The following is a 24,064-nucleotide window of genomic DNA, read 5'->3' as shown; positions in this document are numbered from 1 at the left end:
CTAGAAGCTGATTGGGACGCTGTCTGATTGGCATTCTGAAAGCAGGTGTAAAGGGGCTTGAGCCAAGTGTTCCATCTCCCAGCCTCCCTCATGGCCAGAGCAGAGCGAGGGGGAGGGCAGCACTTGACAGCAGTGACTGCGAGAGTGACGTGGTCCTGCCGCTGTGCATCTGTAATCACAGGGACCCAGAGCTCTGTCTGTGCTGTCTGGATAAGTGACACCCGCTAGAACATTGCCCCGGAGTTCACCACGCCTGTGTGCCTGTGGCTGCAACATCTGAACAACCTGCGCTGCAGTGTGACGGATTTGATTGCTTTTGTGGAGGGGGGGGTAGACAACCTGGAATGTGACCAAGGGATTGATTATTGCGGTCACACCACTTTAAAATGCATCTTTAGTCATCTAAGATGAATATGCAATTAAGCAAAGATTAAGAAAGCGAGCAGATATTCAAAGTCAGTGAAATGTCACATTTGGTCAAACACTTATGGCAGAAAGAAGTATCATGTTGTATAATTTGAATTTGAGTGTGTGTAAGAATTATTTTATAAATTCAAGTGCTTTTACTTTTTTTTTTTTTTTTTGTCAGTAATTTTAATCGTCAGCTGACGTTTGTTCCGTAATTTGGCGCCCTCGGCTAACCGTCAAACACAAGCTAATTTGGCGCCCTCGGTTAACCGTCTGAACTGTTTGAATGACAATTTATGATGAACACTACAGGGTTTAGCAATATATTTCGGACATGGAAATCTATAAAAACTAATAAATTGTACCAATACTCGTGCGTTGTCGACGTATGATACCATGGCGATCTTAACGGAAAGCGCTCGGGTTGCCATGGTTACTTCCTCGGTTCGGGGACGTCTGATTAACTTTTACGGAACTTTTGTGAAACAAAATATGTACTTTTAAGATCCTTTCCCTAAACTTTTGTTTTGAGGTGTTTCATGCCGTAATTATGGAGCCTCGTATTGTTTTATGTTTTATATTCTAAAGACACAAAGCTTTCAAATATTAGGTATGTAGGACAGTGCTCTAAATATTCAAAAAAAGATGGGAGAAGATCAATATAGAGGATCCTAAAATACCCCTGGCTTTATATGCATCTTCTTTCACGCACATACACACTCAAGGACGCACACATACACACACCTCGATGACTCATTCAAACCGAAAACTGTTCACTTACGTTCATTCAAGTCAACTCTCTCTCCCCTCTGCGCAGACGCAAGCTACTAAATGCGTGACACTTGTCGCTGACCGTGCCTATATAAATGCAAACTCCAGCCTTCCTTTGAAGAAGTCCTAAAAGTAATAACTTGATAGGCAACAACTGGAAGACAGACGCTCCTCGCAAAGTTCAAAACCCATCCAAGGATATACCAATTACGCACAGGTACGCAACATCTTATCTGGAATAATACAGCTGATATTGAGGTAGGCTAGTAAACGTTAGGTAGTAATAATCATTGATAATCTTTATTCTGGTTAGTTTGTATTGCTGTGGATGCGTCCTCGTGTTTTGCGCACAATGAGGCACCGAGCTCTCCAACTTTAAAGCGCGCGTAAATGCCCATGTGGACTTAGAAATGCACGTTTGTGCAATGCAATAACGAGTAATCTCTGTCAAGATTTGAGCTTCGTCCCAGAGTGCGCAAAACAGTTGCTGAGAAGTTGAAATCGTGCGCATAATTGACTCACTTCTCCCGCAGATTCTCCTCACCACTTTTTGACATGAAGCTCAATTTTCTCGTCACCACCGTGGCTCTGCTCGTTGCCTTTCCACCACCGTATGAATGTAGAGCCATCGAAGGCAGCTCCAACCAGCCAGCCACGGACCCCGATGGAGAGCGACAGTCCCCGCCGCTTTTGGCGCGCTTAGGGGAGGAGTACTTCATCCGGCTCGGTAACAGAAACCCGAATTCTCCCCGATCCCCAGCCGACAGCTTCCCCGAGACATCCCAGTATTCCAAAAGAGCACTGCAGCTCCAGTTAACGCAGCGTCTGTTGGAGGGGAAAGTTGGAAACATCGGCCGGTTAGATGGCAATTACGCGCTCCGGGCGCTCGACTCAGTGGAGAGAGAGCGCAGGTCGGAGGAGCCGCCGATTTCCCTGGATCTGACCTTTCATCTGCTACGAGAAGTACTGGAGATGGCCAGAGCCGAGCAAATGGCCCAGCAAGCTCACAGCAACCGCAAAATGATGGAAATATTCGGGAAGTAACCACGATCAAACCCATCAGCCAAAGATATTTTTACATTTAGCACAAACATGAATATTCTGTACCATAGTGCTGCTTTTCCATCATGATCTATTTATACCGGTGACTTATTTATTTGTAGATATTTCAATGAAGGCGAATAGAGTACAGTAGGTGTATATGAAACGCAAAACTGTCATCACTCTCCATCAATGTTATTGTATAAGTGATCATTCAGAACTGTAGATGAAGAAAACGTTTGAGTTTCTTAAAAAAAAAAAGACAATATTTTCCAGTACTGTATTATTTTATCTGACAGAGTTTCATTGTAACATACAGTACATTGTTTAAGTTTGTTAATAAACTAATGAGCAACCATTAATTTTTGTTGTGCAAGAGAATGTCTTATATTTATATTTTTCAATAAAACTTTGAAAGCCAGTTTGACACCTCTTGTCTAGATTATTGACATGAAAAAAAGTGATTAAATAATTTTAAATACCTCTACCTATATCTGTTATTATGCAAAAAATTATCAATGCATGAACATGTTTTCAATGTGGCTGCAAACTGTAAGGATCAATAAATGAGGGTCATCCAGAAACGATGGACAGATAAGGCATCTTGTTCCTGAGTGGTTTAACCGGGGGTGGAACAATTCTTTTTATAAAACATTTAATCTATAATTTATAAAGTACAATAAAAATGATACACATGATCTTATATCACAAGAAAGTAATTTTTACTACCTACCTTTAAAAAGGAACCTAAAAACGAGGCATAAACACATAAGGTACCTCAGGGTGTACTGCACATATAAACTAAATCATAAATAAAATTCATGACAGTAAAATACTTTTTCTAAAAATAAAAACACACATAAAAAGACTTTTACCTGGATTTGACAGCATGTCTTTGAAAAGGTAATTCACATTCTTTGAAAATATAATAATAGCGAAAAAAAAAACTTGAGTAAACATGACCATTATGACAAAGGCAAGTGATTATCAAATGCAGTCTAAACACTGGTGCTGACTGAAACGTTTCACACCAAACCCAGTAACTGATGAGTGGTGACTCATTCTACAGCAACTGGAGATCTTGGGTGTAGTTTCACCGAACAACGTCCCAAAGCGAACGGCTGAAGCACATCCGAATCCGATCAATAACTCAAATGCGAACCAACAAGGCATTTAGAACATTTCGACCTTGTTTTTTTACGTAGCGCCACACGTCACTTTCTCTAGGATTCATTCACTGCGAAGGTGGAAGCCACACATGGTGAGCCGAGTGTTTTGTTTTGGGGTTGTGCTCCCTGGACCTCATTAAGTTGGTCGTAGCCGTTCTCTGTGTGAAGCCAGCAACAGAAGCACATCCTGTCACTGATCACCCTCCACTGGGCCAGAATATATGGATTACGCAATGTCCTGGCATCGTTATTTCAGCTCGACCACCGAGATGTGCGAACAACACTTGTTTACTCTTCGCCTACAAGACCAGGGGAAGACAACCCTGCGAGCAAAAAGACGTGTTTCCACGGATGTTTCTTCATGTAGATTAGGCATCTGCTGTATATGTGAAACACCAATGCTTTTGGAACTAAACCGGATGCTGATTTGAATTAAATCTGTTACAAATGATTACACAGCATGAGGGTAGCCTTTTATTTGACGTTGACGTATATAAATACGAAATCCAGAGAACATTTAAAGCCAATCATGTCATTCATAAGTCAAATACCACTGGCGTGCCAACTGCAATGAAACACCACGCGAACACTCCCTACGCAGTAAACAACACCACAAATCTTGGAAGGATTTCTTAAGCCATCTCCAGTTATATTTAGTCATCTAGTGACTTTTTCTAAGCAGTTACTGAAACAGAGATGGTGCCGGCCACTGGTAAAATAGTCTGTTTTTGAAATGTAGGTGTCCGTATTGTTTCGAACAGCTTGCAAAATGATCGCTGGATCAATATTTGGGTCGGCATATGCACTTGGTGAAGTTAGGATGATGTGGCGGGTCTGCGTGTGCTCAGGGGTTGTGGGGGAAGAAGGGGAGGAAGAGCTTCATTTAGTGAATCCACTTCTCCCGAGGCTGTTTGCTCTGCCCGGACGTCCGCATCGACAGCCACTTCATCGTCGTCCTCCTCCTCTTCGTCGTCATCTGCAAACAATGAGAGTTTAAAGGAATAGTTCACCCAACAATCTTAATCTGCTGAAAATTTACTCACCCTACCGAAATGAGTCGTCTGCTTCATCGTAGCAGATTTGGAGAAATTTAGCATTACATCAATTGCTCACCAATAGATCCTCTGCAGTGAATGGGTGCCGTCAGAATGAGATTCCTAATAGCTGATTAAAACATTACAATAATTCATAAATGACTCTTGCCTATTGATTAGCATCTTGTGAAGTTAAAACCTGTTTGCAAGAAATAATTATTAAGGTGTTTTAACATTAAACTGTCCAAAAAAACAGTCTATAATCCATAATAACGCTTAATCCAGTTAAAAAGTTCACTGCGTCTTGTCATCTCACATCAAAATTTGCTGGCATATTTGTTTTAGTGCTATCAAATGATTAATCGTGATTGATCACATCCAAAAAAACCTTTTCATATTATATCAATATATTATGGATTAACATTTTTCTTAAATATACATGCATTTTTGTGTACTAATTATGTATACATAATAAATACACAAAGCACACACATATCAAAGATATGGATGCGATTTTGGATGCGATTAACAGTTTCATTTGTTTAGAACTGTTAAATATTTAGCTCTGAATATTTCTCTTCTTTTGAGACTTTCACTAGAGAAAGCAATATTATCAAAGGAGAACTTGTGTTTTAGGCAGAAGCAAAGATTTTAGGAAACAAATGTCTTGTTGGAATTGTTTCCTACAAACCAGACATTAATGTTGATGAACTGGAGTCCTGTGGTTTACTTATTAGTGATATTTTTATCAGTTTGGCCTCTCATTCTGACGGTACCCATTCGCTGCAGAGGAATTACTCATGAGCAAGAGATTTCTCCACATCTGTTCTGATGAAAAAACAAACTCATCTACATACTGGATGGCATGAGGGTGAGAAAACCTTCAGGAGATTTACAGTTTTTACATGTAAAATGAAAAGGTGCATTTTCTCAACCCAATCTGAACATGAAGATACCATCAACCTCATACTGATTATATACAATACCGGCAGCTTTTAGCACTACGTTTCTGGTGGAGTTTAGTAAATTGACTGAAATCTGCTTAATATACTGAAAAACAAGGCTAGCTTTTCAACTGGCTGCTCATTGAGTCACAATCTGAAAACATGCTTAAGAGGCTTCTAAATGGCACATGAAAACGTTACATTCACAATCAGTTCAACAAGATAACTTGATTTAAACCCACACATGTTGACAGTCAAAGTTGAATCAAGATAATGAGCGTTTCAGGTAAGACGTACCTCTGGAGAAGTCGATATTGCGTAGAGCCCTGCCCTCTCTTTTGAAGCTGACAGAGTAATGATCCATTTTCTCATAGCCACGCTCCACTCTCTCCAGGTGCGAGGTATTCGATGCCTCTGCAATTCTAGCAAACAAGAAATCAGTATGCGTGTTTGTTCAAAATATACATTAACGTTGCAGAAAGGATCTACACTTACTTTTGCAAGAGGGGTTTGGTATCCTGTATGGGATGTATGAAAAAAAAAAGAGAATTTATTTCATAAAATAATACAAATCATGTATAAAATATACTGTATTTCTACAGGGTTCCCACAAATTTGATAAATGTCATTCATCACGGACATGGATTTGCATGTAAGTATTTTCAGTTCATGGATTTAAACCATTATAGTAAATAATAAATAATTAATATTTGTAATAAATAATTGTTTACAGACTAATATTTTTACTTTTACACTGTTTACATAACGGAATGTCTAGACGATTAAATATTTCATAGAAGAGCAAACTAGAAAATAGTATACTTACAAAAGGAATTTCCATGATTTCTAACTTTTCCAATTAATATTTGTATATTTTTAAATAAAAATGTGCTTTTTTCCCCCCACATTCATTTGTTAACCCTGTTTCTATAATCTATTGTAGGCATAAAGGACCTGTAAGAAAACAGCCATCTCAGGTTCTTCCAGTGTCTGGATTCCCGTCTCCATGATTTTTGTCATAGACTCCAAATGATCTCCATACTTCCTTGTAAGGCGACGTATGTAATTCAGTTTTTCTTCCTGTTCAGAGTTCACTTTCACGTTCATCTCTCTCTTCCTGTCCTCCAGGATGGAGTATAAATGGTCAAACTTTTCACACACCTTGGATTTTTGTCGCCTGCCATTTTCCTGTAAACATATAAAAATGTCAATTCAAATCAGTTATATTACATTTTAATTTATATTACATCTTCTAAAAATATATTCATATTATATACTCTATTGTTCAATTTTCTGGGGGTCCATTAGAGTTGTCGTTGTTTTTTAAGAAATAAATGTTTAATTGGGTAATAAATAAAATTGATAAGAATGTTACACAACTTTATAATGTTACAAAATTTCAAATAAATCTGTTCGTTTTTCAACTCTATTCAAATTCAGATTGAATTGTTTATCATAAACAAAGTCACCGATTAAATTCGACATTATTAAAAAGAATAAGCATGTTTACTGAAGGATCATGTGACACTGAATACCGAATGATACAATTTTATTTAGAAAAATATATGAAAATAGAAAATAGTTGCTTTAAATTGTAATAACATTTCACAATATTACAGTTTTTTCCTCAAATATATGCAGCCAAGGTGAGTATAAGAAACATCATTATTAAACTCTCTCTTTATTTAAGCCGTACGTATGGTATATAATACATATAATTTTATATATATATATATATTACCAAATATAGAATACCACCTTATAGGCTACTATTGGGCAATTGTAACACAACCATAATGTATGCTATAAATCGCTAACTACAGACCATCAGAGTTTAAGATTATGCTTAATCTTAAACCAACAGTTTCACTACCTGCTTCTTTCCTTCGACTGTATCTAACCCTCAACCTTGCTCACAATGACTTTCTGTCAGAAAAGCCATATGCTCAACGGAGACGGCTCATTTCTGCCTGCTTGTCAATCATGGAGCCTCTGTGAAGGCAACTGTGAGGTCTGGAGAGAATCCAGCTTCCTGCCTGCCTGGCTCGTCGATGCCAGAGCGTGTGTATCTTTTGTCAGAGGAAGCGTTCTTACGTTCCTCATCAATAATCCCCCTCTTATGCCAGGCTTTGGGGAGGGAGAAGCCCCCACACAGGGTGACTAACCTCTATGCTTCTGCAGGTCTCCTCCAACTGACTGATGATGCCTTGGATTCTGTCATTATTGCCCACCATCATTGCTATTCTATCCGAGAGCTCTGTCTGGAGATGAGGACGTGCGTAAGCATATTAACACACAACTGTAAAAATATATGCTGCACACACAAGCGCATAAGCACCGATGCAAACTCCGGCGCACAAAAAATATTACTATGCCTGGAAGGCGCAAGAGTTTTTACCTTTTGCGTCTGGTAAATACTGCTAAGAGGGGCCACTTCGCAGTCCTTATGGGCGCCAAACACTTTACACATAGAACAAGTGGGAACGGCACAGGTCAGGCAGTAAATGTTGATTTTCTCATCCTCATGGACTTCACACATAGGCTGGTCAACCTTCTGTTCAGGAGAAGGTCTGCTGCTTTGGAGAATAACAGATCCATGAGTATCAAAGTCTGACATCTGAGGTTAAACAGTGTAATAAAACTGATTCTAAAGTTCAAAGCCTTTTGGCTTTTGAATCAGATGCGGACAGGACTTCGAATTAACGCTTAATGAAATAACTATAGAGTTCACAAGGCCATATTGAGGGTTTGTTATGTGTGTCAGGACAACTAGGAGACTCAACACTGACTGGTGGAACTAAAAATAAATTTGCTGCCAGCTGACCGTCATCCTTAGCCTTCTGACCTGTCTGAGTCACAGGTCTTGGGAGCCACATGGACGCTAGGGGATCTGTCTATTGCAGTGCAAAACACAGACTGATTTATTGAGCTTTAAAAGATGAACCTCTCGTTCAAAAGCTTTTTTTGAGTTTATAAATTGAAACGCTTAAGTGGGATGCAAAGTGACAGGGCGGTGGAGAACTTAATCGTTCAGCCTTGGGGAATTTCATTCTTAAAAGCATGTCTGTTTTTTTTTTTTTTTTTTTTTTAAAGGAAAAAAGGTTTCTTCATGCACTTTACTAAAAGCCAGAAGGGTTATTACCTCTACAATAGGGGTAACGATGGAGTCCTATTTTCAACACATAAGAAAAGTCATGCTTTGAAAATCGTAATTATAATAAAAAGTCATAATTTTGACACTTTGTTATCTAAATTTTTTACTTGCTGTAATTATAAAATATCATCCTATAATCCACCACAAGGAATAATGCTTTAATAAATCATAATTATTATATCAAAAGCAAAAAATATATACATTATTTGTAAAAAAAAAAAAAATTAATTTAAAACATTTAATTACCAAAATCATACGATTTACAAAAACATAATTTGTTAATGAATAGAACATAACACCTAGTAAGCACTCGCAGGAAAGCAAAGTTTTTCGAAATGTCGCAATATTATATAAAATAGCAATATTTTTAATCTGTCGCCAATTTTGGGTCACAACTGGTAGCATACTCACAGTCTGGAGCCCTGGACTATATTTGTAGCTTAAATTTCTCTTGAACATTGTCATCACACAAGGGATCTTGTTAAACAGGACAAACTTGAGCTTCCCGAGGTGTGTGTTTCTCAGCACTAACCTGATGTACTCCTGTTTGTACATGTCAATGATGTTTTCCACCAGAAGGTTTCTCTGCAGACCGTAGACCCCATGGCGGTCGAGCACAACTTCATGCCTGCAGGACGGACACCTGAAACGGCCGCCTGACGCCACTGAGCCTCCTCTGGTGGGAAGGTATGGATTTGAGGACTGGATAGGAAGTGCGGGACAGCAAATAAACACACACAAATATATTTTTAGAGATTAGTGGATGTGTTTTTAGAAATATTCATAGCTTTCCGAAAACTCAAAAAGCGACTGAGGTAAACCAACACGATGTATTAGACTAAAATGTATTATTAGGCTATACACTAAAATAAAAACAAATAACTGAAAAGTTTCTAAAAAAATAAATAAATAACCTCCACACGGTAGGCTACAAAACAATTCATTTTCTAAAAATATAGTATCAATATTTCCGTGACAAATTATGTTGATAAACAAAAAATATTGAAACCGTACCTGGAAAATGTCATTGGCACATTTCCGGCAGAGATTGTGTTGACAAGGAAGAATCACAACCGGCTTCGTGAACATTTCCAGACAAATGGGACAAATAAGCTGCTTCTCCAAGCTGTCCATCCTGATTTGACGGGCAACGGCTTCACTGAAGTTGAGAATGAGACCGTTTGGGATTGAGAAAATTAATTTGTCCCAGTTCTTGTACACAGGGTGAAATCAGGCCCTATCCGTTGCCCAACCGCCTGTCTGTACCCTCTATAATGAGGCTTGGCATTCCCCCACGCCAAGGCCCACTATCAGCGAGAGCTGTTTTTAGAAAGCCGCACGTCAGAGGTTGCCATGTTTACTTGCCCATATATGAAAATGATACTGTTGACTCAACGCACATCAATAAACACAGAAAAAGGCATTAATTAAATGCTTGATAATAAACACATTACAAATTGCACATAAAAAATACGATTTAAAAAATATAATTTAGTATTTGTGCTGTTTGGAAAAAACAACGTTTAATTCGTATTTGTATTATATACTGTTATTAATATAATATGCGGGAGAACTATTAATTGGTATTCTACAATTAATTATACTAAATAATGCCATTTAACGAAGTAATAATGCTTCGTTGCAGTATTTAGGACTTGTCTGTATGAGTTTTTACATTTCTGTCAACTTTTAATTTACTCCACTACATTTCCTATTTAAAGTGTAGACTTTTACCCCCAATACATTTCCCCGAAGCATATTCGTTACTTAATGCTACTTACACACCCTGCGTCTCAACGTGCATACTGTCCCCCCTAAAAAGTATTGAAGTGGGCTAATATGAAATAGTTTAGGATTAATAGTATGCACATTGGGACGCTGGCACAGACTACGAAATATTTAAACAGGTTTGACGAATCAGCGGTTTGGCGATTGCAAGTTAAACTCTTTTCAATCATGTGCTGCTCGTGCAAACTGCGGTTGATTTAATTTGAGGTTGGCGTTGTGTTCGGTAGTATGTCATCTGCTTTATGGTAAGTGTGTGTTGTTTATACTATTTAAAGCTAGCATTGTAAGTCACATTATGTTACTTAAATTTTACACACGACATTACCTGTTTTTGCTAAATGTTGCCAACGAAAACGACGTAAAGATCACAGCACGGCTTTGTGTCTCTGGACAATGTGTGTCTTTCGCTGCTTTTGAACGAATCAGATGAATGAATGATTCAAATCATTGATCAGTGACTCATTTGAATAAATTGTTTGAAGGTCGATGACTCGCTCATTAATGGTCACTTGCTGCCACCTACTGGCGGTTTAAATTGACTATTTATTTATTTTATTTTTTTACTCTTTTTCAAATATCAGTATTCAGACTTTTTTATTTTCGAAACAAAGTTTTTTTTTGCGCTTGTAAATGCATCCATTCATCCAGTTGGGAAGACGTGAAAACACGCTAAATATTTATCCTATTTAAAACGTAATAAACTCTTTTCTCTCATTTCTGCTGACTGGAAACCGGAAGCAACTGGAGCGCGGGGAAAGAACAAAACAAAACGCCAGTCATGAATTAAAAGCACAAACCGAGAATTTGTAAAGAAAAATGTTGGAGGATTTCAAGATAAGGCAAGGGGAAACAAAGGAAATTTTCCTTTTCTAAAGTAAGAAAACGGTATTTCCTTTCATAACTATTTCTTTGAGGCACAACGCATACGTCCCACGACATCCGCCGAGACTGCTTCCTGTTTCCGCAGAAGTGAGGATACTTCAGAGGTGAGTAAAAAACACGACCATTTTTGGTGAACTAACCTTTTAACATATAACCCAAGATACAAAATGGAAGTAAGAGTAAAGCATGAAAGCAATCTTGATTCTTAAACTGTGTGCAAACTTACATATATTTGTTCATTTTCTATTAATTTACTTTTTAATACTAAAAGGGTGTTAACAAACGTGACAGAACAGAATGTGGTGTAACTGGTGTGTTTTATGTCGTAAAATAAAACGTGAAAATGTTTTGAGCTTGTGTTTACCGCTGACCTTATTTAAGGGATTTAACCAAAATCCCATTAAAACATGTATGCTTCCCAATTATAAAATATGTATGCTTTCCAACCTATATGCATTGCGTAATATAGACATGACTAATATCATATAATAGAACGAACAGTAGGACGCAGGTTATGGCTCTGGGACCAGAACCGGAAGTTGTAAGATGCTAAGTCACAACCGCAAAAGCTTTGGAGAATGCGGGCATCGATCCCGCTACCTCTCGCATGCTAAGCGAGCGCTCTACCATTTGAGCTAATTCCCCTTAATGCTAATATTTAGAGAAATGATGCTTTAGAAGGCTCAAAAGAGAAACGTGCTAGCGTTATAAGTCCGAGTTCGCATAAGACAATACACATTAGAGTTTTTTCACTTTGTTAGCGTATCTGCATGCTCATGTATAACATTGTGTTACATTATTTTCGCTTTTCAGCTTTGCTAGTATGAACCGATAATGTGTTGATTACTAACAAGTTGCAGGTTTTTGTTTTCTAATTAAATAGGCGTAACATTAAATAGAGAAATGTCACATTTAGTCTAGAAGGATACTTGTTACGTGCTTTTACACTTTTTATGTGCTGCATCAGTGTATTCCTTCAGTTCTGGTTGCGTGTTCGTACATTTCACCCTGTAAAAAGCTGAAGTACGGAGTTCGGTATAGGGGTCCCTTCGATAGCTCAGTTGGTAGAGCGGAGGACTGTAGAGGAAACACTGTAATCCTTAGGTCGCTGGTTCGAATCCGGCTCGAAGGAGACTTGTTTTGCGGTAGCAAGTTATTGTTTTGTTGTTTTATCAGTTAATATTCACGTACAGTACTTTCACAGATCAAATAAAATGTTTTATTTAAATGATTTAAAAAACAACATAACATTGACCCTTCTGTATTAATTGTGGCCCCTTATATCAGAATTTTGTAAGATATGCACTCCAAAAACTGGTCTAAATTTAGAATTCATAAATTAGATTTGCATATGGGATTTCACACTACACACTTTGAACATAGACAAACTCATAAACCTACTGTGTTACATATCTGTCAGTCACGCGTAAATGGAACAGGTAAGCTTTCTATAATAATACTAATAAATGTTACTAGTACTAGCAGACTTTTAAGAAAAAAAAAGCGTACATTTAGGCCATGATATTTTTTATCACATTATCCCTTTTAATTCCACATGAAGCATAAGAATATTATAATATCTGTTATTTACAGACAGCATGGCTAAACAAAGCTTAAGATGTTGAGTATTTTTAGCTTTCTCAGTCCTAACATAATCAGTATACTGTAAAAGACACCAATATATTCAAAAACAATTTTAAAATTAATATCTATCGTGACTTTTTTTCATTTAGGTGTATGTTCTGTGTCCATCGCCGATCAGCTGGGTCTTCTCACTAGCATTGGTTGGCTGCATCACAATCGGAGCGTCGCCATCTGGAAAACCAAAATCACAGGTAAAAGAGGTCACATATGTTCAATATGGAATATACAAGAGGTTACAGCGTCTAATGCCATGCCATTTCACACTCCTAATTGAACTTCCTGCTGAAATGAAAAGTGTTTTGTACACTCCAAGGACGTCCCAGCAATCTGCTGTTAGTCTGCCCCTGCTGGCTGCACTTTTCTGACCTCATTGAGCTGGCTCAGTATCACCAGTTTGAAGGGCAGCCCACTGTCCACTGACTTACCAAATGCTGAGAGTTTTCTGATTCTAAGACCACAGGGGTGGATTTTTAAAGATTACTTCAGCAGGATATGAAGTCTAGGAAACGTAATTCTAGGAAACATTCATATGATTGCTATGAAACAATACATTAATAATACATTTTTAGGTAGCCTAAAAGGTCAGCTGCCAAAATATTTTTCCCATGGTACACTAATAAATATATATTTAAAGGCTTAGTTCACCAAAAAATTTAAATTCTGCCATTAATTACTCAACCTCATGTCACTCCAAACCCCTAATACCTTATTAATTTAATATTAAGTTAATAATTTTTGGGTGAACTATCCCTTTTAGAGACTATTTCAACAAGTTATGACTTCAGCAGAAGTCTATGAAACATGGTTTTATTTTATAATTTTTTTGTTTGTGTGCTACACTAATATAAATTCAATGAATCAATAAAATAAAATAAAATAAAAAAAACCTAATAAAAACATTTACAGTGTAGATAACACTAAAATAGTAGTTTTTTTTTTTAGATATGACTTTAACAGGAGTCATTGTAATCATTCATCATGATCATCAGGAGCCACTGAAACGTTGTAATTACTTTTTGACAAATAGACAGAGATACACTGTAAAAATATATTTTCGGTAGCCAAAAAAAACCTAAATTAGCTGTGAAGGTATTATTTAATATGACTTATACAATTTACACTGAATAACTACACTAAATGCATTGAAATACACTGTTTGTATACACAAAATTTTTACCTTAATTAATTTAAATATTGTTTTATGTAAATAATACTTTTCTTTTTTATATGGTAGGTTAATATATAATATAAACAATATTGTTTAAATTGCATGACTTGGGTATCAGTCTATGAAACATTTCTAGAATTGTTTCTCATGCACCACAAATATAAACGCTATAAAACAGGTGCCTGCTATACTTCATTAGTACAAAAAGTGGGATCTCGTGTTGTCAACCTGTATATGTGAATACACGTCAACTAAAATGAAAGTGCAAGTCAACTTTGATTTGTCCACAGTGTATTTTTACACAGACGTAGCTGGAATCTAATAGAAGACAAAACAAGGCTTTTTTTTGCCTGTACCATCTTGCGTGCCGCTTTTCAAATGCAGGGGAAAAAACATTGTTTATTTTTATTGTGAGAATGCTATAAAAAACTAGTATGCAAACACACTTTGAGAAATGACTCAGACTAATTATCACTTTTGTGAGGGACTGCAGCACAAGAACCTCCTACAGCTCACTGGCAGAACAACAACGTATTATATCCAAACATCTGGCTCAGAAGTATCAACTATTTATTTTTGTAAGTAGGATGAGTTATTACGTTAGTTGAACCTTCTTAAAAGCGCTTCCCTCAACTGATAAGCCATGATCTGCTACATCAAAGCTTGCTGTTCGTTTTAAGTATTTAATACATGTTTTTAATTAGAAAATTATCATATAAAGCTATTTTGAAATTAATTTTAGAACGAGTCAATGTGTAATATTTTGCACAATATGTTAAATTTAGTTGTTCCGCTTCCCATAGAACATTTAAGACATTTAGAAGATGCTGTTTTATCGGGAACAAAATGTGATGCGGTAATTTTGGGATGTGCTCATTCTTTTTTTTCTGACTGTGGAGTGACTGAGGTGTGTTCTGTGCTCATATGCTATTTCAAAACTGATTTTAACCCCCATAAAGAGCACGTCAGCATGTCCGTTTACCTCTCTCGTTGTCCGTACGGATCTGCTCCTCCAGGTCTTCGGGAGACACATAGAACTCTGGGTCCTCTTCTCCAGGTGTGTGCGGTTTGCACTTCCCACAACAGCAGTTGAAACAGCAGCACAGACAACAACAGAAATAGCAACCTGTCAGCAAGCCACAGATGGCAAACAGACCCTATAAATGAGAATGTTCAAAATCAGACAGGCACACAGTGTCAGGGTTTAGTTTAGATAAAAAAATGCATTCAGAATACTGACATTACAACAGCTGTATTATATAATATTACATTAGAAAGTTAAACAATTTCCTTAAATTAATGATTAGTGCTGTCAAACAATGAATCGTGATTAATCACATCTAAAAAGTTTTTGTTACATAATGTTTAATGTGTATATTTATTATGTATATATAAATACACACACACATTCATTTGTATATAAGTATATATATTAAATATAAATGATATGAATATACATGATAATATTCAAAATATATATATGCATGTGTTTATTTGTATATACAAAATCTACACAGCACAGGCACATTATGTAAGCATATTTTGGATGCAATTAATCATTTGTCAGCACTGAGGTTTCTGCATAATAATATGTAATTTATTATAATAGCACAGTATTAGCAAAATAAATTGATAATTGAATACACAGTTTAGTAGTATTACTCTCATAAATACACTAACATAAATACTATAATATAAATATAAAATATGACTAATTAGTGAGTAGATTAATTTATTGGATAAAGCTTTACTGACTTGTGAATTTTGCAATAAAATTATACGGTTTATCGTTCAGAGTTAATATTATAATATTCAGTCTTCTGTATCATGTCTTTTTTATATATTTTTTGATCATTTGTTATAGTGTTCAATTATTCTTTGTTAACATGACATTGTGTAGAAAATACTGTGACAGATACTGTGTAAATGTTGTAAATGTTGATTATTATTTTTTTCCTTTTACAAAGATAAATAAAAGCTTTAAAAGTAATATTGTTAATCCATGCAGCTAATGTAGTTAACTTTAAATAGAAACGTAACACATATAGATAAACACATTTTTGTTGTAAAATAATATTAAAATCTTTAAACATGGTTCCAAGTTCATACAAAATCAAGTAAATGGAGAGAAGAAAAACTTTTAATATGAAAAAATTTAATATGACCCATAAAATATGGTAGACTTATATATAATGTTATTAATGTTATTTAATGTGTAGGTTACACCAATAGAAGTATATTTCAAGGGTCAGGTCAGGCAAAAATTGTTCCCTACAATGTTCACTTTTAATGTAAACAAACAAAAAAAGAATATCGCACCTTTGCCCACCAACTGGAGAGCATAAAGTATGTGTTCACATTCTCCTCCCCAAACTGCTGCGACACATACAGACCCAGGGAGCCATACTTGTCATAAATGTTCCTCTTAGTGACGTCAGACAGCACCGCATGAGCATTGTTGAGCTCTTTAAATTTGTCGGTGGCATCTGGGTTCTCTGGGTTCTTGTCAGGGTGATATTTCAAAGCGAGCTTCCTAAAAAAAAAAAAAAAAAAAACCCCAAAAAACAAGACATTTAAAAACGCTGAAATTTCTTTGAGAAACTGAGCTGCACCGACCTGAGGATCATATAGAAGTCTTAGGAATGAAAATGTAAAGAACAGAAAGACCCTAAGATCAATGTAAATGTCAGGAAGCATATTTAAATACAGCGAGAATGTGCACTTTTTTCTTTGTATTCCCTTAATGAGAGTGACATAAAACAGCCATTAGCTTAAAAAAGGAAACACAAATACTTTTGTAGTCACACACGGTAAGAGGAGACTCATTAACATGTGCCAGTTTAAAATGCTGTCTGTCTGTTTGATGATCTCAGCAGGGTGTGATCTTTTGCAGCTAGCTGTCTTATGCGCACGCTGCTTGACCTGTCTATGTGTCGGCAAGACCGCAGACCCCATTAGTGCCTCCAAAAGCTCCTCGGCACATGAGGGGTGGTGAAGAGAGGAACGTCACCAAGTCTGACATTTTTCCCATTAGAACCAGCAGTGCATTGCAAATGTCTCTGTCTCTGACTCAGTTCAGGTCTGCTCTGAATGAATGCCAGCACGTCCAAACTCCGTGCGCAAACACTCTTCAAAAGTCTCTGCAGCAATAAGGAAGAGTTTGACATTTTATAATGCTGTGAAATGGAATATCCTTAAGCTCAAAATGGTTGTGGATGATCAGATGGCAAACTATAAATATTTATGGTTTTTGTAAAAGGCGTGGAGTAGTGTAAATTTATTATTACAAAAAATCATTTTAATCTTACAAACATTACATAAAAAAATCTTTTTTTTTTTTTTTTTGTTGCTGAACCGAAACCCCAAAATTTTATCTATATTTTATTACGCTCTAAGCGCGCTTGCTTGTTAATTTTTGATTAAGCCAATGGCGTCTGCAAGGGTTGTGATGATTATATATTCATTAACAGCAAACAAGTGCTGTTAAAATGCTAACCATTTAAATGCCTCCTTGAACAACGTGTAAATTAGAACAATTAGACACTATAATTGTTGGAACATCAGTATGGTGATAGAAATGAAGTTGTCTAATGAAGCTCTCTGACATCTTCGTGTTTTAGCATACAAGACACAGAAACAACAGGTTGTGCATAAATAGTAGCCTTGGAAAACTAACAAAAAAAACCCAAAATATTTATATATTATATATATATATATATATATATATATATATATATATATATACACACACACACACTCATACGTAAGTATGTATTTGTGTGTGTGTATTGTGTGTATATATATGTGTGTGCGCGCATGTGTGTATACGGCGCAGAAAACTATTGTACATTCTTACATGTACATTCTCCTATATGACAAATATTTTTCTCTAGGTTTTCCCAGGATGCCTGCTCTTCTGCTGCAGCATAACATTTTGTTAAACCAACACGTTATGGCGTAAACGTCAAGATATTACCACCAAAGGCAAGGTTGGCACGTTTCCATGGAGCTATGTAAATTATAGTGCGGAATCATTCATGTACACGTCATACCCCCCTGAACATGCTCTTGTATGTAAGATTCCTCCATCATTCCCGATCCAAGTAAAATAAGGGATGCCATCTGTTCAGCATAATGAATATTTTAGTTTTGTGGAAGTCATATTATATTCATGCAGCTCCACTGCAACTGAAGGCTGAGATTATAGAGGAACGAGTCGCAGTTTGGCACATTCTTTATCCTTTGCTACCTCGTTCACCTCGAGTAGAACCTAAACTCCACACAGTAAACGCATCTTGGGACAAATAGGCTGCGGATCACGTCTTACCTGTAGGACCTCTTGATGTCATCATGAGTGCAGTTTTTGTCAAGGCCGAGAATCTGGTACAGAGCCTCTCCTGATGTGGACAGGGCCCGTTGCCTTTGTTCAGCCATGATCTTAAACCATTACCTTAACATCAAAAGAACAAAGATACCATTAGTAAATTGGATCAGACAGTAGGTTCAGTTGGGTGGCGAACAAGATAAAACCTATAGCTTGGTTCACAGAATATTTTGAGAATGCTCTTATTTATTTATTTAAAAAATAAAACCTAAAAAAGTAACCGTTTGTGATGTTCTGTATATGTTCTCTAGGTTGCCACAAAAACAACAACTCCCTGTAACGTTCTGTAAAGATTAGCTATTGGTTATAAATCTAAAACCTAAAACTAACCATTAGGGAATGTTCTGCGTAGAAGAGGCAATAAATCAATACTAGAACATTCTTATTTAGTTCCTAAAATAAAAAAACAATAAATAAATAAATAGTGTTTGCAGGGAAATGACGTTTGGGTTTGATACAACGTCACTCTTTCCACATCAACCCAGACCTGATTGACTTTGTGTTTACATAAGTTCACAGGCAACTCTGTTTATAAGAAAGGACATCCACTGGAAGGTTATTGCAGACAAATATATATAAATACTTGCCCAAACAAGAGTTTGACATGGATTCTCTGATAACCTCCAACCCTCACCTCTTAATAATTCCATCTTTTTTAATGAGCCTTCATAGATTATTAACTAGTTCTATAAATGATACAGCCTTCATATCTCTGTTGAGCTTTACAATAGCTGACTGCAGATGTAAGAAGCAAAAAATTGCAATCGCCAGTGCAATGCTGCTCCAAATCCCACAGAAGATCATTAGTTTTCTTACCTGTTAACAGACTCCAAACTAAAGTCCTTCTTCAGGGCAGGTAGACGGGCTAATGGAGTCAGATTCCTTTCTGAAGGTGAGTAGATTACTGAGGAGATGAATTATACATGGAACTAGTCATGAGCTCAGGTAACTTTAGGCCAGTTTAACATGGTTACCAACAAGGTTCATTAGGTTTCAGTGCCTGGTGCCTGAGCAGAAAGTGGAAGCTTTTGAAGGAAGGTGTTTGGTGGATTAAGGATGAGCCCATGTTATCTGCTAAAACTGACTTTTAAACCTGCACGATGAGAACTGGAGAGGACGAAAGGTTAGCTGTTGTGTCTATATAACGTTTTAGCTAGAGTCTTCATTGTTTGCCTGTATGAATGCCCTCGATTTGATGCCATTTCTTGCTGATGCGAGGCCGCCATCTTGTGGTGTCCTTCTGTAATTGCTGCGTTCAATACCGTGACAAACGTAGTGACGTCTAAATGATTGTTTGTGCCAAAACTGCAAAATATAAAAGTCTTATAATGAGTCCGGTCTAAAAAAAATTTAATTATATTTAAAACGAACAGCGTGAACTCCACATTAACTCGCGTCGGAAAATCTGCGCATGTTGTGAGAGATATAAGTATGCTAATATGGACAATGCTAATTATATTTTGCGGCTGTTTGTTGCAAGGAACCAAAAACTGATTTCTTTTTCAAGATATTTGTGAACAAAACAAAGGAAAATTATTTTTGATGCCTTTTGGGCAATAATTACATTCGAAAGGAATACAAGACAATGCATAAAGCTTGAATACTAGTACAAAATTAGCACAAAGTTATGTTTTAATATTAATTATTTAGTAACTCTAAAGGGGTACAATAGTAATGTGAATCGTATGGTGAGAAAGTGACCAGAGATGTAATCAAACATAATTCATGTTCAATTTTAGCTACATGTTATCCACATATTTTGTTTGTTTGTCTTCTCACAAATATTGTATGTTCTAAATCATATGTTTTATTTGTTAGACCCCCAAATATTATCATGCTGGTGCAAGTGACCCTTATGCTACAGTTTATGAGGCAGCTTAATATTTTCTTTTATATATATATATATATATATATATATATATATATATATATATATATATATATATATATATATATATATATATATATATATATATATATATATATATATATATATATATATATATATATATATATATATATATATATATATATATGTATATATATATATATATATATATATATATATATATATATATATATGTATATATATATATATATATATATATATATATATATACATATATATATATATATATGTATATATGTGTGTGTGTGTGTATATATATATGTATATATGTGTGTGTGTGTGTATATATATATGTATATGTATATACAACAAAAAAGGAATATTATAAATTGTGTGAAATATGTTTGGAAAATATGTTCTATTTACAATAGTACCTTTAGATGTAGAATTTAGAAGTCAAATAAATATCATTCTTCTTTCATTTCTTTTGGAAACCTTTCCCCAGACTCCAGTTAAAAAAAACACACTTCTAAAGCAGGCCAAAACTAAAACAAACTAGCACATGCCTTGTATCACCACAAGATGGCAACTGAGCACAAATTTTATGCTACAAGCAGTTAATGGAAAAACTTGCATACTTGTATAGAAAGTTTTGTAACCTACAATACTCTTTTCTCTTACCATTTTTGGAATGTCAGTCAAGTGCATCTGTTGAAATTAGCATAACTCACATGTTCACATATCTTCTTTTTTTTTTCAAAACCACATGCAGCAGTCAAAACAACGAGGAAGTCACCAGTGGACTGGTTGACGTCAAGCAGCAGTATCAATTATACCGGCGCTCCCCTTGTTTATGGTCTCCTGATGACTGCTGCATAGCACAGGGTCGCATTGCAAGTGGATACATGGAGTCTCGAGGGGAATTAGCAGGTGTGCTGCTCGCCACCCCTCATCATTGTCTCCTCAGGAGGCTGTTCCGGCAAAGCACGTCTGCCTGGGGAATGGCATTTGTGGCAAACTAAGCCTCAGAAACAAACCATTAATGAGATGATTGCCCCTCAGTCAGGAAATGTGAGACTCCCAAATGAGCAGCACATGGGGCCAACGGTAGTGGACGGGAAGCGGTCCTTGACACTGATTAAATGTTATTGTAAAAGTAAATGAATGAACAGATCCGTTAATAACTACACTGGCAGATATAGGCATGATGCCAGACGTCTTATCTTGTTAAGTGTGTTGTGTTTGCTTTCTCTGTTTAGTCCCAGTGTTTAAGTCACACTAAAACCAGTAATATAGCGACATAGATCAACAATGCAAGCAAAAAGTAATCAAAGCTTTTGTATAATATTTCCAAGAAGTTCTGGTGTGCACTGGGGTAATCTGTGCGATTTGGCTGTGTATGTTCAGGATGCCTAGAAACGGATTAGGACTGCATGGTCTGGGGTTTGGTTGTGCAGAATTGTATTGTGAGCAGTGGGGAGGGGGTGGGACGGAGCAATTATACTCACTACTGGCATATGGCCTCTGTTGCCATGGCACAGTTCACTATTGTCCCCTGGTCTCCAGCAACTTGAGTTAAAACATTTGCTAACATTGCAAAGCTTTACGAATTGATGAATTAAAATGACCCAAAGAGCGGGTTGAACTTGCACAGAGTGGGTCGAATTTGATTATTTTGCTTCTAGGTAAATATCTGCCTAAGTGATAAAAGAAAGGATGATGGTAAATAAATGTCTCTATGCTGTTAAAAATAAAGGTTCAAAATGTTGCAGCAATGCCATAGATTAACCATTCTGGTTCCTCAAAGAGCATTTCAGTGAATCGTTCTAAAAGGAACTTTGTTTTTCTTAAAGGAACAGTGCACGCAAAAATTTTAATTACCCCATATTTTCACCATGAAGCCATCCTATGTGTATATGGCTTTCTTTTTTCAGACAAACACAGTCAGGAGTTTTTACAAAAAAATTTCTGGATCTTCCAAAATTGGTAATGCAGGTGGATAGCAGCCATTTACTTTGAAGCTCTGTAAATCGTATATATCCACAAGTACTGCAATGTAAATCTAACCTATACACATTCAGGTTATCACATGTCCTCTGAAGCAGATCGATAACAAAAAAGCTCTAGTTTTATAATTATAACATAAATAACTGACTCCTTTTATTTTCCACAAACTCTGAATTCCGGCTTCTTGGCAGACTTCTGACTCGACGTATCACGTGAGAATAATGGCCGCTATCCACGAGCATCAGCAAGCTTGAAAGAGCCAGGATTACATTTTTTTTAAAACTCTGACTGTGTTCGTCTGAAACAAGAAAGTAATATACACCTAGGATGGCTTCAGGGTGAGTAAAATATGGGGTAATTTTCATTTTTGGGTGAACTATTCCTTTAATGTAAAGAACAGTTATATAATAATCTGAAAAACATTATCCACTACAATGAAACTTTTGTGCAATAAAAAGGTACGGTTTTACACTTTTAAAAATAAAAATAATTGATGAATACATAAAGAATCGTCAACATTCATTAAACCATGCCATTACATAAAAGGTTCTTTATAGTGGAATAAAAGTCCTTTCAATTAGTACAATTTTCTTCAAACTGTAAAAAAAAAAATGTTTTTTTAAGAACTGTTCATTGAAAGGATCTTTGGTGAACTGAAAAAATAGTTCTTTATGTGAAAGGTTATTTATGAAGCCACAGAAAACTAAGTGTTTACTCATTGGCTCACACAAGTAACTCGAGGACAAATTTTAGGTAGCAAACTAAGGTAGCTAAGTGTATATTTTTTCACATTAATTTTTTTGTTGGAAGTGTGACCATAAGCCTTAGTTCATGATTATGACTTGCATTTCCATGCAAATTGTACCTCAGCACATGTGATACTTAGAGACTGCTATTGACTATGTGTTGTCATGCAATTATCTGGTAATGCCTGACAACATGCTTATTGTTTAAACTTACTAAGTTCTCTGTGGTACGCTTATGTCTTAAGCAAACAAACACTCTAAAGGCAGAACTGGAAGAAAGAAATGAGCTCATGTGTAATATATTGTGTTATATGCTAAGTGTAATCACACACACAAAAGAAAAAAAAACCTTTTCTTTTGTGCATTTCTCCTCTTAAACCTCTCATTCCATATTACGAACTGACAAATTGCTTGCTTCCCCTTTGTAAGTCTCTGTATAAAAACGTAATGTGTAAATGTAAATGCTATAGGGTCTGCTATAGGCCTACAAGTACGATAAAACGACCATTACGATTATATATAAATTTGATTGCCAGGTTTCTTTACCATGCTAAATAAATACGTTTAAAACAGCGTATGTTTGTGGTCTTAGATGGTCTCTCAGCATGGTTTTAGAAGGGTTTAGGCAGCCTATAGTAGATTGGTGTGGTCAATAAGCTAACCAGCAGAACAATTTAAGACAGCTGAAGATGTGTTTTTCTGCAGGGTCCTTAAAATGAGTAAAATCTTCTTTAAAAAAAAAAACAAACAAAAAAAACACGTTTACTCATGGGTTTCATTATTGAGAGAAGTTAACAGTGGCTCATTGCTCACGAATAACTGGATGACTCATACCGAGAAAAGGTAATCACTGGCAATGATGTAGACCGGCTGCAGGGCAAACCCCGTTGTAGTGGAATACCCTTGTTGAGGTCCGTACAGTCAGTGAACGAGTGCATAAATCAGTCTTGAAAGCATCGCCAATGAGATTCGCCGTGTCAAAATCGCTTTACGGTGTCATCCAATGAGAACGGGCGTTACATGAACTGGTGCGCGCCTATTGGCTCAGAGAGACGAGGACGGTTTGCGAACGCTT

At 36.3% G+C, this 24,064-nt stretch overlaps 3 protein-coding genes and 2 non-coding genes across 6 annotated transcripts; 2 read left to right on the top strand and 3 right to left on the bottom strand.

The window, feature by feature from the left end:
* Positions 1 to 1,228: 1,228 nt before the first annotated feature.
* crhb (corticotropin releasing hormone b) lies at positions 1,229 to 2,582 on the top strand. Its single transcript, XM_043226950.1, has 2 exons — positions 1,229 to 1,396; positions 1,713 to 2,582. Exon 2 carries the CDS (start codon positions 1,735 to 1,737, stop codon positions 2,221 to 2,223), a length of 489 nt encoding a protein of 162 aa, XP_043082885.1. The 5' UTR covers positions 1,229 to 1,396; positions 1,713 to 1,734; the 3' UTR covers positions 2,224 to 2,582.
* A 1,268-nt stretch (positions 2,583 to 3,850) lies between these two features.
* On the bottom strand, positions 3,851 to 9,804 carry trim55b (tripartite motif containing 55b). 2 transcript variants are annotated; one of them, XM_043226949.1, is made up of 8 exons: positions 9,536 to 9,804; positions 9,054 to 9,223; positions 7,766 to 7,940; positions 7,533 to 7,628; positions 6,322 to 6,555; positions 5,863 to 5,885; positions 5,665 to 5,789; positions 3,851 to 4,365 (listed from the first exon to the last, which is right to left on the bottom strand). In XM_043226949.1, the coding sequence occupies exons 1-8, from the start codon at positions 9,653 to 9,655 to the stop codon at positions 4,205 to 4,207; spliced, it is 1,104 nt and encodes a 367-aa protein (XP_043082884.1). In that variant the 5' UTR covers positions 9,656 to 9,804; the 3' UTR covers positions 3,851 to 4,204. The 2 variants fall into 2 exon arrangements, with proteins under 2 accessions (XP_043082884.1, XP_043082883.1); XM_043226948.1 differs by having other exon boundaries at positions 7,766 to 7,943; positions 9,536 to 9,803.
* A 1,959-nt stretch (positions 9,805 to 11,763) lies between these two features.
* On the bottom strand, positions 11,764 to 11,836 carry trnaa-agc. The gene has a single exon. It is a non-coding gene; the product is annotated as a tRNA-Ala (tRNA).
* A 401-nt stretch (positions 11,837 to 12,237) lies between these two features.
* trnay-gua lies at positions 12,238 to 12,323 on the top strand. Its single transcript is given in 2 exon segments — positions 12,238 to 12,274; positions 12,288 to 12,323. It is a non-coding gene; the product is annotated as a tRNA-Tyr (tRNA).
* A 132-nt stretch (positions 12,324 to 12,455) lies between these two features.
* Positions 12,456 to 19,923, bottom strand: dnajc5b (DnaJ (Hsp40) homolog, subfamily C, member 5 beta). Its single transcript, XM_043226784.1, has 5 exons — positions 19,204 to 19,923; positions 18,331 to 18,453; positions 16,323 to 16,536; positions 14,986 to 15,160; positions 12,456 to 13,006 (listed from the first exon to the last, which is right to left on the bottom strand). The coding sequence occupies exons 2-5, from the start codon at positions 18,435 to 18,437 to the stop codon at positions 12,921 to 12,923; spliced, it is 582 nt and encodes a 193-aa protein (XP_043082719.1). The 5' UTR covers positions 18,438 to 18,453; positions 19,204 to 19,923; the 3' UTR covers positions 12,456 to 12,920.
* Positions 19,924 to 24,064: the final 4,141 nt, after the last annotated feature.

The sequence above is a fragment of the Puntigrus tetrazona genome, chromosome 24 (genome assembly GCF_018831695.1).
Source record: "Puntigrus tetrazona isolate hp1 chromosome 24, ASM1883169v1, whole genome shotgun sequence".
Classification (NCBI taxonomy): Eukaryota; Metazoa; Chordata; class Actinopteri; order Cypriniformes; family Cyprinidae; genus Puntigrus; species Puntigrus tetrazona.
Note: the sequence above shows the minus strand (reverse complement) of the source record. Positions and strands in the feature narration are given on the sequence as shown.

What these genes read in the sequence shown, in the direction of transcription:
- crhb (XM_043226950.1), top strand. Translation starts at nt 1,735, where the DNA reads ATGAAGCTCAATTTTCTCGTCACCACCGTGGCTCTGCTCGTTGCCTTT.
- trim55b (XM_043226948.1), bottom strand. Translation starts at nt 9,655, where the DNA reads ATGGACAGCTTGGAGAAGCAGCTTATTTGTCCCATTTGTCTGGAAATG. An exon ending in GTGCCAATGACATTTTCCAG is followed by an intron (nt 9,224 to 9,535) that starts GTACGGTTTCAA and finishes CTTCCTATCCAG; the next exon opens with TCCTCAAATCCATACCTTCC. An exon ending in TACAAACAGGAGTACATCAG is followed by an intron (nt 7,944 to 9,053) that starts GTTAGTGCTGAG and finishes TATTCTCCAAAG; the next exon opens with CAGCAGACCTTCTCCTGAAC.
- dnajc5b (XM_043226784.1), bottom strand. Translation starts at nt 18,437, where the DNA reads ATGGCTGAACAAAGGCAACGGGCCCTGTCCACATCAGGAGAGGCTCTG. An exon ending in GACATCAAGAGGTCCTACAG is followed by an intron (nt 16,537 to 18,330) that starts GTAAGACGTGAT and finishes TTTTTTTTTTAG; the next exon opens with GAAGCTCGCTTTGAAATATC. An exon ending in CCGTACGGACAACGAGAGAG is followed by an intron (nt 13,007 to 14,985) that starts GTAAACGGACAT and finishes TTGGTTTTCCAG; the next exon opens with ATGGCGACGCTCCGATTGTG.